General features: G+C 38.9%; 1 protein-coding gene across 45 annotated transcripts in view; it reads left to right on the top strand.

Moving 5' to 3' along the window:
* The window catches only part of Rims1 (regulating synaptic membrane exocytosis 1), a 499,647-nt gene that overhangs the window by 195,011 nt on the left and 290,110 nt on the right, over nt 1-14,526 (top strand). For 42 of the 45 annotated variants that reach the window (XR_010054639.1, XR_010054638.1, XR_010054637.1 and 39 more), the window contains 1 exon segment: nt 13,434-13,647. Coding sequence is in view for 38 of the 45 variants with exons in the window: in NM_052829.3 (NP_439894.2) it covers nt 13,434-13,647 (214 nt within the window). In the remaining 7 variants the exon portion in view is untranslated. 45 annotated transcript variants of the gene reach the window in all.

The following is a 14,526-nucleotide window of genomic DNA, read 5'->3' as shown; positions in this document are numbered from 1 at the left end:
TACACATGCATCTACATATACTCACATACATACACACAAACCCACATACACATACATGCATACACATGCATCTACATATACTCACATACATATGCATATGCACATATACTCATGTACAGATATACACACATACACACATGTATATATACATTCCTGAATGTACATGGACTCACATACGTACATAGACACATAAGTATAGACTCTCATACACTTACATACATACACACACAGGCACATGTGAGCAAGTATGGCACTTCTTCCCAGGGCATTTAATGCATTAAGAGAGTTGGCTTCATCAGAATATCACAATTTCAATTTGTGTGACTACCTAGCAGAATAAGTAACCTATTATAAAACAAAAGAAAAAAAAAATCTTATGAGAAAAATTAGCCTACACACTTTCAAATATCTGTGTTCAATAATCTAATAGGGGTCCTACTGTGTACCCAAACTTGGCTTGAGCCCCTATATGCAGCCCATGCTGGCCTTAAACTCAGGATGCTCTTTCTGTTTTCTGGATTCAGCATTCATTTCAAAAGTGCCATTTGGAATTACAAAATATATTATTGTACCTTTCCCATAGAACCTTCATTCTGAGAACTACCATCCCTACTTTCATTGGATCATGGATTGAAAGCTTGTGTCCAGTGAGATTGACATTAGTAGAAACAACATTGCTCTAAGGCTGTCATTCGTGGGATTGCTGTGTGTTATGGCGTCTGCTTAGTATGTCATCCTAGGGCTTCTCAGTGAGTGAGCACCTTGAACTTTGCTGATACCCGTGGACCTTCCTGCTATGGCTGCTGCAATGCTTTCCAGGTTTCATAGGTGCCGAGTGGGTGCTTCTACTGCACTTGGGTCTGTTTTACTGCATTCCCATCTGATAGAGATCATAGTCTGTGTCATGGGGCCTGACAGAGCTTTGGTGGGTGCAAGTCACGGTCCTCGTCTGGACGCTGAGGAAGGAAGCGCAGTAACAAATGGGACATACAGCCTGAGAACGACGCCTCAGAAGCCAGTGAGAGTGATGCACGTGATGATTGGACTGTCTGTGACAGCGGTGTAAGAGCCAAAGCAAGCTGAGGGGACAAAGGATAGCTGAGTCATGCAAGTCACACTTAAGCCATGTGCTCTGAGGCTGCATGACTGCAGTCTATACGTTCATCCCTGTCCCCTCTGAGCCGTGCACACTTTTCCCCCCTCCCGTGCTAGCATGCCTATTTGTAGCGTCCTCCTTGATGTCTTCTTTAGGCAGCCATGGTGCTGAGACTCCATGGGTGTGGCTTCTCTGACATTTCTAGGAACCTTTATCTCACAGCGTTTTGATTGGTTGTATTTATTCCTTCCTTCCTTCCTTCCTTCCTTCCTTCCTTCCTTCCTTCCTTCCTTCTCATCCTTCTCCCCTTCCCCTTCCTTTCCCCTTCCCCTCCAGTCCTCCTCCTCCTCCTTCTCCCCTTCCCCTCCCTTCCTCCCTTCCCTTCCTCCCCTCTCCCTCCCCCTCTTCTCCCTCCCCCTCTTCTCCCTCCCCCTCCCCTCCTTCCCCCCTCCTTCTTCTTCGGTAATGGTCTGTGTATGTTGCACAGGATGATGAATGAGAGGTCCACGACACTTATCCACAGGTATAAGAATAAAACGTTAGAATTCAGTTAATAATTATGTTGGTTTAGTAAAGTGGTGGCCATAGGTTTTTCTCCTAGATTCATGACCTTACTGGCCACATAAGCATAGACAAAAAGAAAAGTATATAGGCTACTAAGGAATTATGAGGAAGAACAGGAGAACCAGTCTTCCCTGGTGAGGAGACCACCACTCCCAATTGGTTATCCAATACAAGTGGTCACCTCTGAAATCATATACATACAAATAACATGTAGATTGAGCAGATTGCACTTATATATTTAAGAATATATATATATTGTATGTGTGTGTGTGTGTATGCATGTGTGTGTGTGTAAAATTAAAAAGAAGCCATGAATTTGAGAGAAAGCAGGGGGAAAGTATATATTAAGAGGGGCCACGGGAGGAAAAGGATGGGAAAAACAGTGCAATTTAATTTTCATTTCAATAAACAGATGAACAAATATGTAAAAATAAATACTACAGAGCTATTGGAACCCAGTAAACATATGGACATAGAAGCCCACTCATGAAATTTTCACATTCAGTTCTTCCTGCTCACCCACTCTAAAGGACAGCACTCTGTGATGGGCTGTCAGACTTTTCTAGTCCCAGACCTCTCTTCTTCCCCTGGGCATGCCTGCTCCTACACTCAAGCCCCCACATTTGCTCTTCCTATCCTTAGATACAATATATCTATGATACAATAAACTTGCCCAGTATTCAGAGATGTGGGATACTCAGAGATACTCAGCTAGGCAGAGTTAGAAGACTTTCATCATGCTACTTTATTTCATTCTAAAAGGGTCAAAGGTCATTAAAGCTCTAGAAGATGAAGGATAAGCAAACTTCTTGTCAGAGTATGTTCCTATGTCGATGTACTTAATTGCTTTCAATTCAGTTCACCTTCTGATATTTATTGGTTGACTGTTTTATGGGGCGCTTTGGAGGGAACCCATGTATTTTAAGGTTAATCTGGCAGTGAGCGATAATGAAGTACTTGAAACGAGCAGGAGCTCTGTAGAACTGGGCATTGCTTATAAGTAAAGTCTAGCAATGTTTCTTTTTGACTAACCGCTGCGAAACTGATTACTTTGTTGGTTGAGAATTTGATCATGCTTCCTGTAATTGGAACATTACAGTGACAGAAAACACAATTTTCTGTTCAGAGTTGTTGACATATTCTACTGAACTAAAAACAGTTCAAATTCAAAATAATTTGATATTAAAACTTTCCATGCACAATGTAACAGCGAAAGAGTAAAAATGGAATATTTCTAGCTTTGTGTGATTAAGAAAAGCCGGGTCTGACACATTGTTAGTGTCTAAATATAACATAAGGTGGTGACATTTAAAAATAGACTAATTATTCCTGGGTATGGCTAGAAGGCTAGAAGAGTTTGTCTGTTGATTAAAGAGTGGTACAGGTTCTGGGTCACAGGAGACAGCTCTAAATTACATATACATATGAGGAAATGAAAAGTTATATGATTCTTTGGGAATTTAGCTTCCATGTTTGTAGTAACATTTCAGATACTTGGTTTATCATTTCCTTTCATGGATATATAATAACTCGCTCTTTACAATATTTGTTACCTTATTTAGATGATAGCTGGTCTTACATACGTATTTTCAGTATGTCTTAATTAAAGGACGAAAACAGATGTCATCATTAGCAAATATACTGGGAAGGAAATTGCATCTTGTCACTTGTCTTGACCTGCACTCCAGAATGCCTGAGAAGACACTGTACCTATGAGGTCCTGGCTGATTCAGTACACTGCAAGGGAAACCCAGGAGGCTTGCATTTCCCTGCTTTCAAAAATAGAAAAAGAGGAAGCCCTTTTAAGAATAAATCTCTTATTTTTCTGTTATTTGATGTAAGCTCTAAAAGCAGGCTCTTGCAGAGGCTGCTTTTAAGATTCTGACTCAGTTTAGATAATTTATTTCATAGTTCTCCATCTTATTTATATTTTTCAGTCTATTAGCAGGTCACTAGAATGGGTCAAAATACAGGCTCTGATTTTCTGTTTGTGACTTCTTCCATGTATTACGTCGCAGCTAGAGTTCAAGTGAGGGCTTCCTAATGGTTCGGTGCCTCTGTAAAGTCTTGTGTTTACTGGCAATTTTACTTCTCATTCTAACCTGCAAAGTTGACAGGGATATGAGAGACACCTTACAGAGGAAGTAGTGATGGTTTTTATTTTAGGTTTTTTCAAGACTGTCTTTCTCTGTGTAACTCTAACTGTCCTGGAACTCCCTCTGTAGACGAGGCTGGCCTTGAACTTAGAGAGCTTCCTTCCTCTGCCTCCCAAGTGCTGGGATTAAATGTGTGGTAATATCTTAAAGCCTCGATGAACTCAATTCTTTGGAGTAAGACACAGGGAATACATTTCTCTTTCTATGCTCAGAGTAAGATAGCTCCAGTTTCATTATCCACCCACTAGAGGGTAATAAGATAAGTCAAAACCCCTGAGCAGATCAGCTTGGAAAGATGTAGGTAGCTGAATGAGAGATGGGCAGTTGGAATAAACCAGTAGGAACTGGACCAGGATAAAAAGGTGTCTTGGAAGAGAGGGTCATCAAACACCCTGCAAATAAAAACATCAGAGTTTGCGTTTGATTCTGTATGACTCTGTGGCTCCTGAGAAACAAAGCAAGTTAGTGATTATTCTGGGCTGGTAATGAATAGAAAGGTAGTTATAACTTCTCCAAATATCACGGAAAGGTTCCCGTAGGCACAATGTTGTAGCTAGTAGTTTGTCTCAGAGAAGAAGAAAAGGTGAAAAAATTTGTTCAACTTTCTAGGAGGAAGAATGAACTCAAAGTGTGTAAATTTACTAAAAGTCAATGCAACAAATGTTTGGTATACTGGCGGTTTTCTAAATATTGTTGATCAGTATATATATTTTTAGTAGGCAGGGTTTACCCTGCGCTTTCCTCAAAGCAGATACAGACATGAACTGGTTACTTTGCACTTTTTATTGGTCATCTCTTAGACACAGCCATTGATTAAGTTGGCAGGCATGGAGCCGTTGTGATTGAGGTAGTTTGCAGTTTTAAGTCCAAATTAACCAAATGACAATGCTTTAAAAAGTACTAGATCTTTGTAACTAGATCTTTATACTCTTACCTCTTGTTCCTCCTCCTTCCTCTTCTTCAGAAATTATGGAGTAGGAATAAACATGTAAAAAACACTAAGAATGTTTTCAGAAAATGTACGGGATCTCTCCCAGTGGCAGAATCTCCCAGGCTTTCATCATGACAATTTAATCTAGTGGGTTTCTCTTCCAGACTGACTTTGACCTGAAGGAATGCCCTTTCTGGCCCTTACTGGTGGCCTATTGATCAGTTATCCAATTCGCCCATAGTGATTCTCATATACCAAGAAACACTCCCAGTCATAGCTGCCTTCCAAAGTTATTAGCTAAGTGTATTCAGAACCTTAAAAGCAGAGTGCTTTCTTCCCTCATGTATTATCTATGTCCCTGCATAATAATAGCCCATATGTCCTGAGATCTCCCATGTCCTGGACATCCTGCTAAGCACTTAACATTGATTATCTCAGCTAACTTCCCAGCGATTCTGCTTGGCTACTATTATTATCAGAGCCCGTACATGGAGAAATCGAAAAACACATTTAAATATGTTCATGAAGCTAAGAAACAGATAATTAGTAGACATTAGTAGAATTAGTCGACATTTGGCCAAGTAGGCCAGCTTCAGACCTAGGTCCAAAAGTTAGATATGTTCTTTTCTAAAAGTATTCCATTGTGTAACTGGTTCGTTACTTTTCTTTCTTCCTACAACCAAGTGAACTTGGTAAAATTAGTCAAGACTTCGGCAAAGGCAAGGTTTATTTTGTGCATGGCCATTCAGGAAATGTAGGCGCGGACAGTTTACTTAACACTTGGTCTTGATCATATCCAGTGCACCACCACTGATGAACGTGTGGGTACCCAGAGCTTGCCCATTGTTGTGTCATTTGACAAGTCTGTCATAGAGAAGGTGCCAGCAATGCGTTTACTATTATGATGTTAATGGTGTGTGTGTGTGTGTGTCTCTGTGTGTGTGTGTGTGTTTTACCTGCATGTATATAAGTGCATCATATGCTTACCTCATTCTAGAATGGGACTAGATCTCTTTGAAGTACAGTTACAGATAGTGGTGAACTGCCATTATGGGTACTGTGGGGTCCTCTGTAAGAGCAGTAACCACTCTGAACCACCCGGCCACCTCTCTAGCCCACTACTTATGATTACTTTATTAACATTTAACACCATTCGTGCTTAAAACTTCATTCCTTATCAACTCCTTATCAGTTTCTCTTGAGACGGATTTTCAGTTGTAGCACCCTATTTTATATACAGTTGACATTGTGCCACAACCCAGAAGTCGTGTTTCTAGGATCAGTCATGGAAACCTGATAAGCCTCAACATATTCTGGAGCACAAATCCTAGGGAAAGCAAGAGGACCCAAACTTTAAAGGCTTGCAAGCAAAGCTTCACGTCCTGAGGTAGCTCCATTTGGTGTGGTTCCACAGGAGTGGCCTCCTATGGTAAATTGAAAACGGAATTAAAAATAAATGCTTGGCTAAAGTAACAGACAATAAAACACTAATAGCTAATCACCCGTTAGGCTCCTGCTCTCCCTAAGTGTCGTCTCTCAGTGCTTTCAAAGCACTGTGGGACGTTGATTGGCTGGACTGCGTTTTAACAGTGACAAATAGAAGAAGACACAAAATGATAACACATGGACTGTAGAAAATACACAACGAAATCCATAATATATAAGATATATGGGGGCTGGGGATTTAGCTCAGTGGTAGAGCGCTTACCTAGGAAGCGCAAGGCCCTGGGTTCGGTCCCCAGCTCCAAAAAAAAGAACCAAAAAAAAAAAAAGATATATGTGCATGAGTACACATGCACAGATGTGTTTGTATGTGTGTGTGTGTGTACATACATGTGGGCTAGTATTAATTGCACATAGAATGAAAATCTTTAAAGGGACAGGAATTGCAAGTTTTTATAAATATCTCTTGTTCTTTTTCAGTCACCTCTAAACACACATTTTTTTTCCTGATAAGTTACACCCCTGCTGGCTGTACAAATTTTTCTTAACACATTAGATGTTTTTAAGAAAACTAATTTAAATAACAGAACGAAATGTAAAAATAAAAGCCAGCAGTGCCACCTGCTGGACACTTGCATTAAGCAAATTTTATGTATTTATTTAAATGACAGACAAATCAGGTTTTTAGATACAGAAGAAAAGATAATTTTTGAACTATAGTAACTTAAAAAGAAGTCATACACACATTGATGTAATCCATTGTCTGATATACACAAAACCTTGTTGGACCTCCAGAAGTACCCAAGTGAGTGTTACTTAATAACATCATTGGTGAATTTCAGAATTCTTAAATATTTGAAACAACTCACTTAAATCCACGTATATGGGGTTAGAAATAAGTATCAGATATTATACACACACAGTATATATACATACATATATACATATACCATAATGTTTGAATTTTATACTTATCTTCATAACGGCAGTGTTGAATGTTTATTGTTAAAATTAGTTTTTGAATACGCTAATGAAATGAAATTCTGTTAACATGTATCACAGATCATGCCTTTTCTAAATAGACTGTAAAATCTTTGAAATAAAAAAAACTTGATTTACTTCAAACAAAACGTATGATGTCACTATTTTAAATAGCATGCCTCCAAAACTACTAGTCAAGTAAGGCATTATCTTTTAATTATTGCCATGCCTCACCTGTTGGTCATCTGACATGGTTTTTAGGAGCTCATAATTAGTGTAAGGGTCCTAGAAGATTTCTCTTGCCTTTAACTTCTATATCTTTAGTTTCATTGAATCTTGATGGTGTCCATTTACCAACTTGGTAAAGGGATACATAATAATGTCTGTGTGTTTTCCTCTGTGGCTGAGAAAGGAATCATAGGCCAGGCCTGTTGTTTTCAGTTGCCATTCCATAGTCATCCAACTGCAGTCTTTTGGAATGCCTCATGCAAACTGTGCTAGGTCCCATTCCTCCCTTTATCTCAGAGCAAGATGTCAGTTTCCTTCAAGATCTGCCACCTGGACTTGGAGAAGTAGCCCTCTCGCCCTCTTACATAATCCACCTCTGTGTGTCTAGACTTTGTAAAGACAAGGCATGAAAAAGATGGAGATGTGTTCTAGCTTCGACTAACTTTGAGAAAGGGGAGGATGGACAGTGTAACAGAGAAGTAAGTTCATGGGAACCTGTGCTAATACCAAAGATTTCTCTGAACTGCAGCCTCATCAACTGTTGACAACCTTACTGTGGTATATGTCATTACTCACTGAACCAAGGAGTCCTTGAATTGAATTCACAGTTACTAGAATAACACACTGATATGCAGAGGGATAGTGACAGATTGATGCCCATACAGAAAAACCTAAATTTCAATACCATGATAATGCTTCATTTTGTGTGTGTGTGTGTGTGTGTGTGTGTGTGTGTGTGTGCGTGTGTGTGTATAGTGGGAATTTGTGGTTCTGCCAGCCTTGCCAATCGATAACAATATGTCAATTTCAAAATTAAATGCTATAAATAAATTTCGCAGACAACTTTACAGTTGCTGGCTCATTTGATATATATATATATATATATCAATATATATATAACGTGTATCTTTGCCTATTAATCATGGTAGGACACTGTCACATATTAAAATGGATTTAAGTATTAAAGCATCAGATGTAATAAAAAAAATATGTGTGCTGTTAATGGTTTCACAACCAGCGTTTTGGTCCCAGAAGTCTATTTCGCTTTGAAGACTGTGTCTTGACACTATGACCTATGAGAACACTGTAAGGAGAATTTGAATTGATGAAGGTCATTAAGGTTATTTTAAGAGAACAGTTTATTAGAGTATTACAGGTTATGGGGCAGTTTTGAGGGCATGGGGGTAATAAATCATGTCTCTCCATCTCATATCCATCTACTCCTCTCTTCTTCTGCCTTTCTTGCTTTTTTTAAATAATATCTGTCACAAAATGAAGGGGAATGTTTGAAAGAAAGTTGTTAAGCTTGATGAGGACCTAAGCTACCGTGTCCTTCAGTACTGAAGAAGGGATTTACCTGCACCCAAAGGGAGAAATGCCAACAGAACTAAATGAAGTTGAAGGCATAAGAATTTCCAGACTCTCACTCTACTTTATTCTCGGCTGTTTCCAACATTTTATAAGCATAGCCTACTGCTGAAACCATTGCTGTAACACGTAAGAAACTCTTAAAAATGCATACAGACCACCTAGGGCCAGTGAACAGGAAGTCTCAATCAAGTATGAATATTGCATATCCGGATGGTCTCCTGAGATTTGGGGGGAAGGATTGGGAGAGGAGCCATCCCAGTCATTTAAGGATCAACTTGTCAAAGGACAATGTGTCCTGGTGGCTCTATTCCATAGAACTACTCTTACTTCTCAAGTAGAGAAAATAAGATTCTGGAGGACTTTGCTTCTCACAGCAATGGAAAGCCCTCGTCTTACCAGTGAAACACGTGTGTGTCCACTAATGAACGATCTATAGATATTTGCTTAGCTGCCAGGGTCTAAGACACCCCACAGTGGGAGAAGTATTTAACAGTAGTGGACCCTGAGATGTCAAGAATCATCAAGACAGAGTTGTACATTTGCCATGAAAACAGTATCTTGCAGTCACTTGATAAAAAGAGGGTGTGCAGACACATGCTGCAGAGGAAGGAGAGCGCGATGAAAGTCTACTGAATGAAGAACGAGGAATTGGAAAATGTGACGAGCGCATCGTTGAGAATCAAGTTCCGCGGATTGAGCTCATCCCCATGGTTTCTGCTTCTCTTTAATCGGGTTCTGTTCATATGTTTCCACTGACTCTCACCAAAGACTTACGTCACTTGCTAGTTCTCACTTTCATGGTTCCAGAGACACTTTAATTTGCAGGTTGAACCTACCTTTATTGTCACCCTTCACGTGGGCGCAGGAGACGGTCTTAGGAAGGCGACTGTAGGATACCAAGTCAACGTGGGAAGTGAAAGCAGATCCCAGACGGAAGACAGTTTTCCTGTCCGTAGAATGAAAGTGGTTCTATCCTGCAGAATTAGTGTAGTTCAATGTATGTATTTCTTATGAAAACTGATTAAATGGGTGGTCAGTTCTTTTGCATACGTCAGTGTCATCAGGTATATTTACCTCTGCGATTGTATTGAGTTTGTTTGCTATTTGGTGATATTTGATGAGCTCGACGTGGTCTTTTGCTCTTTAGTATGAAATGTTTCACACACACACACACACACACACACACACACACACACACACACACACTCACACACACAGAGAGAGAAAGACAGACAACTAATATCATGATCTACCTTCCCCTCAACTTTAAACAAAATATCTCAACTATTTTTAAGGCACAGACTTTATGGATACTTTGAGAAGCTTCATATATCCATTTAAACAGTGGGAGACAAAAGCAGAGGGAGAGACATCAGTCTTACTAGCCGGCATAATGTGCTTAATGGAGACATTTACGCACGTACCTATGTAGTGCAATCTATGTGCACATATGGCATGGGCTTATATATGCTCACACATATTTGTCCATTAGATGGAACTTGGTATTCATCTTCAAATATCCTCTATCATGATGTATTTTTATCTGGTTTTTTTTTCCTGTCAGTTATAGGGAGAGGTGTAAATTTAAAGATCAATTTCTATTATTATGGATTATTCAGCTAGGTTCAAAGTTGTCACGTAAAAGGTTAAATTCATACTTTTAAAAAATACATTATTTTTATTGTCATTAGTATTGAGTGCGTGCGTGTGTGCGTGCCTGTGTGTATGTGGGGGTTGATGCAGGTGATTCGTACAGCCTAACCAAGGCTGGGTTTAAACTCAGTCTTCATGGTTCAGGCTTTCAAGTGCAGAGTGTACAGATGTGAAAACCTCTGCCTGGATTAGCAATGCTCTTTAGTAAGATAGTATACCATATTTTTTCAGTTTTTTTTTTATTTTAAATACTTCCCTGAGATATCTCCATTATTTCAAATTTTCCATCTGTCTTTATGAAAATGAACCCCAACTCATTAGGACTCGCATGTTGTGCTGTATTTAAGTCTGTCTTTCCTAAGCCTCATTTAACTATATTTTTTTTTAAATAATCCGCCATGGACATCTTTGTGTGCCAGTCACACTGCACTGTATTCTACTTAATGATTCTTAACCAGTTCATTATCTCTGTCATCTCTGCTACAGTTGCTAATCATTCCTTCTCTGGAGCTTCATGTTTTCCTCTTTAACTTAAATCTTTAGTGTTGACTCTCTTGAGTTTCATCGTTTTGCACGACCATGTTGGCTGTCATACATTTTCTTTCAAATGTTTTCGTTGGCTGCCTGACTAAAGCACTTCCTTCCTCGTATAACAAAAACGGAAGTTCGTGGTCACAGAGCCCCAGAGCCTGTTCCTAGACAGAAATCAGCATTGGAATTATGTTACTTTCTCAAAATACTGTTTTATTTCCTTTTATTCTTTGTGGATTTTGCACACTTTGGTTCCTGCTCCAACATACATTTCAAATTAAAAGCATTTTAACCAGCCTTTTACTGTTTTATGGAAGTAGGTGAGGCTTTTTTATTTTTTTTCCCAGATATTTTCTGTTTTGTATGAACTCACTTGGAAATTATAGGTGTTTTCCCTCAGAATTCACTATGAATTTAAAATCGTATATTTAAATAGGTATGCATGCATATACAAAACCTATATTGGCTTTGATCAAGACAGCACGTCTCCATTCTTTGCTCAGTTGTACATCTGTTATACTTTTTAGTTGAAGACAGGTGTCAGAGGACAAGTATAGAAATAGTAAAAGCCAAATATACAATGTAGTAAGGAATATGAAGTGAGTTATGAGTGGGTAAATAGAACTCCATGAGATTGCGGTAGGGAAGGGTTTTACCTCGACAGCGAGAGCCTCGCATATTACATCTCATATAATGATTTCCTTCGAGGACTGAATGTGTGTTTAGTTCTAGAGCGTGTGCTTAGTATGCAGGAGGCCCTGGGTTCAATCTCAAGAATCATACATAGGTAGGCTACAAACAGAGCAAAACGCTGAAACCATTTATACATTTATAATTAAATGTACAAAATTCCCAAGTGCATATCTGAAAAAATCCCAAGAGGATTTTGTTTTGAAATCATTCTACCTTTCCATAAAATAAATGCTGATGAAGAACAGGCTGACTGACTCGTTAGGCAACTCTAGCCTACCGTCTCTCTTCCCAGAAAATAAAAACCATACTAAATGTATTCACCCTCATCATTTACATACTATCCGTGGCTGCTTTCCTGTCAGAAAAGTGGGAGTGAGTACTTACAACAAATGCTGTTTAGCTCAGAAAGGATAAGATGTCATCTGATATTTATCGTCTGACCTTTTAGTGAAAGGTTTACTGACACCCATACTAAATCGTTTCCCATATTATAGAATAAATTTATAAGAGAACTCTTCCTTAGCCTGGCTTATGAAGCACACTTGATTTCTGAGTAGATTTGACTTAGTGGCTCTAACAGTTAGGATATTACTTAGGGCCTACGTAATGAGTAAGATTCTTGATTCCTCTTGTGCTTACAGTTTATTTCTGTTTATTTGATTGGGGCTATTTCTTTGCTGCCATTCCTCAAAGGCATTTCATGCACTGGAAGGTGTAAGACTCTCAGTGCTATTTTGTACAGCTTTTGAAATAATAGTCATCCTTGCTGTTTCCTACCAACTTGATCTCATATTAATGATAACATATAAAATAGTTAATGTATCAAACGATCCAATGAACTAAGTATTTGTGCACTCATTAAATAAAGTGGCAGCACATTATTCTTCTATAAAATGGGATCATCACGCCTTCCAGTCAGAAATCATGTTAGGTATTTAACTGCATTGTATATGAGCCTGTACACTTTTGCTTTAAATATGGGTTAAATAGAAAAAGTACGAATGGCAAAGAACAAAGTAATAATTTAAGTTCTGCTCAGGAGCTATTAGAAGTAAAAAACCAAAACCAAAAACCAAACAAAAATACAGTACCAAACAAAACAAACAAACAGACCCGCATGTAACATAACCGAATGCCAGTTCCAAGGCACTTCTAAGCATGGGCCTGGCTCACCACCTTCTGTGCTTGGAGAATGAACCTCCCAGCAGTCACCATAGGCAGAGCATAGCATAAACTGCCAGAATTAACAATGGCATCTTTGCAGTCTGTGTTTTAGGGAACACTCATGTGCAACCCACTAGCTCATACATAATGGATAAATTTGATCAGCTATTTCCCAGCATTTTCTCCTGGTGAGAGCCAAAGACAGTTGCCTGGGCTTTGTGCAACACTCTGTGTTCTCACTTACAGTGTGAGAAATCCTTCATGTGGGAGACGCACTATAGGTCAGAGTTTTGTTTCAGTAGCTCTATTTATAGCAAGGTTAAAGGACTTGAACTGATGAGTTGGGAGTATTCGAATCTTACTGTAAATGGTCTCATGGGGAAGGGCTTGCCTTAGTGGCTGTGACTGACAGAGCCCTAGAAGTTGTAAAAGTAGAAGCTCTTGATTGACGTCAGGGTGTGAGTAGAGCAGGACAGATAGCTTAGGTTTTCAGCTGACAGGAAAAGTAGATTTGCACGTGCTACTTTTCCTCAAACAGCTCAACTTTCATTTTCTTTAGGAATACTTGAGTCTGTCTGTCTTCTTCATTTACTTAGTTTACTCTCTTGTCTCTTTTGCCCAGGAGATTGCATCAACAGTTTGAAAGCTACAAGGAGCAAGTGAGAAAAATCGGAGAGGAAGCGAGGCGTTACCAGGGCGAGCACAAGGATGATGCCCCGACGTGTGGAATCTGTCATAAGACAAAGTTTGCTGATGGATGTGGCCATCTCTGCTCCTATTGTCGCACCAAGTTCTGTGCACGCTGCGGAGGCCGTGTGTCTCTGCGATCGAACAATGTGAGTGTCCTGTGAACACAGCAGGGGCCCAGGAGCTGAACAAAAGCTACCGCGTTTGCAAGCATGTAAATGCATGTATGATCCGAGGCTGACACATGCATGTAATATGCACAGGAACACATCCTTCCGCGTTTTGAGTTTTTTATAAGATGCAAACCAGTGGGATAGTGATTAATACAGCACTGAATGAGATACTTTGCCCATGTGTGGGGCTTTATAAATGATTCCCATTCCAAGCCAAAAGAATACCTGTCCAAAGCATTTAATTTTGAAGTAAACGTAAACTTAGTATCACTAAAGATTATAATTTCAGATTTACTATCAAGCCAAAGAAATACTGGCAAGTTTATACTTGTCACTATACTTCTTATAAGAACTATTCAAGTATTTAAGGAGTACGTGAAATAAACACGTTTTAAAATGTTGGAGTTGTGAGATGTATTCCCATCTGAAGCCATTTCCTCATTTTGCTGAATTAAGACCAGGGTCTAGCATAGTTTTAAGTGAGCACAAATATAGCTTTAAGATTCTAAATAAAAAAATAAATTCTAATGTAACAGGACCCAATGTTACCGTTCGAGACCCATATTAACAAATATTTACTGTAGAATATATTTCATACGTATGCTATAATTCATACTGCATTCAATTCATATTGAATTCACAATGCAATGCAATACATTTATATATTATACAATTACATATATTATACAATTACATATATATTGTACAATTATACAATACATATATATATATAGTGCAATATTATACAATGCAACAGTAGAATTGTTTGCAGAGAAATCCAATTAATCTTTTGGTTGAGATGTGGAGTATCGTATTGAACGATTGTGATGGCTTCTTCCTTAAAAATTCCCTAGT

This window comes from Rattus norvegicus, chromosome 9 (assembly GCF_036323735.1).
Source record: "Rattus norvegicus strain BN/NHsdMcwi chromosome 9, GRCr8, whole genome shotgun sequence".
In the NCBI taxonomy this organism is placed as follows: domain Eukaryota; kingdom Metazoa; phylum Chordata; class Mammalia; order Rodentia; family Muridae; genus Rattus; species Rattus norvegicus.
Note: the sequence above shows the minus strand (reverse complement) of the source record. Positions and strands in the feature narration are given on the sequence as shown.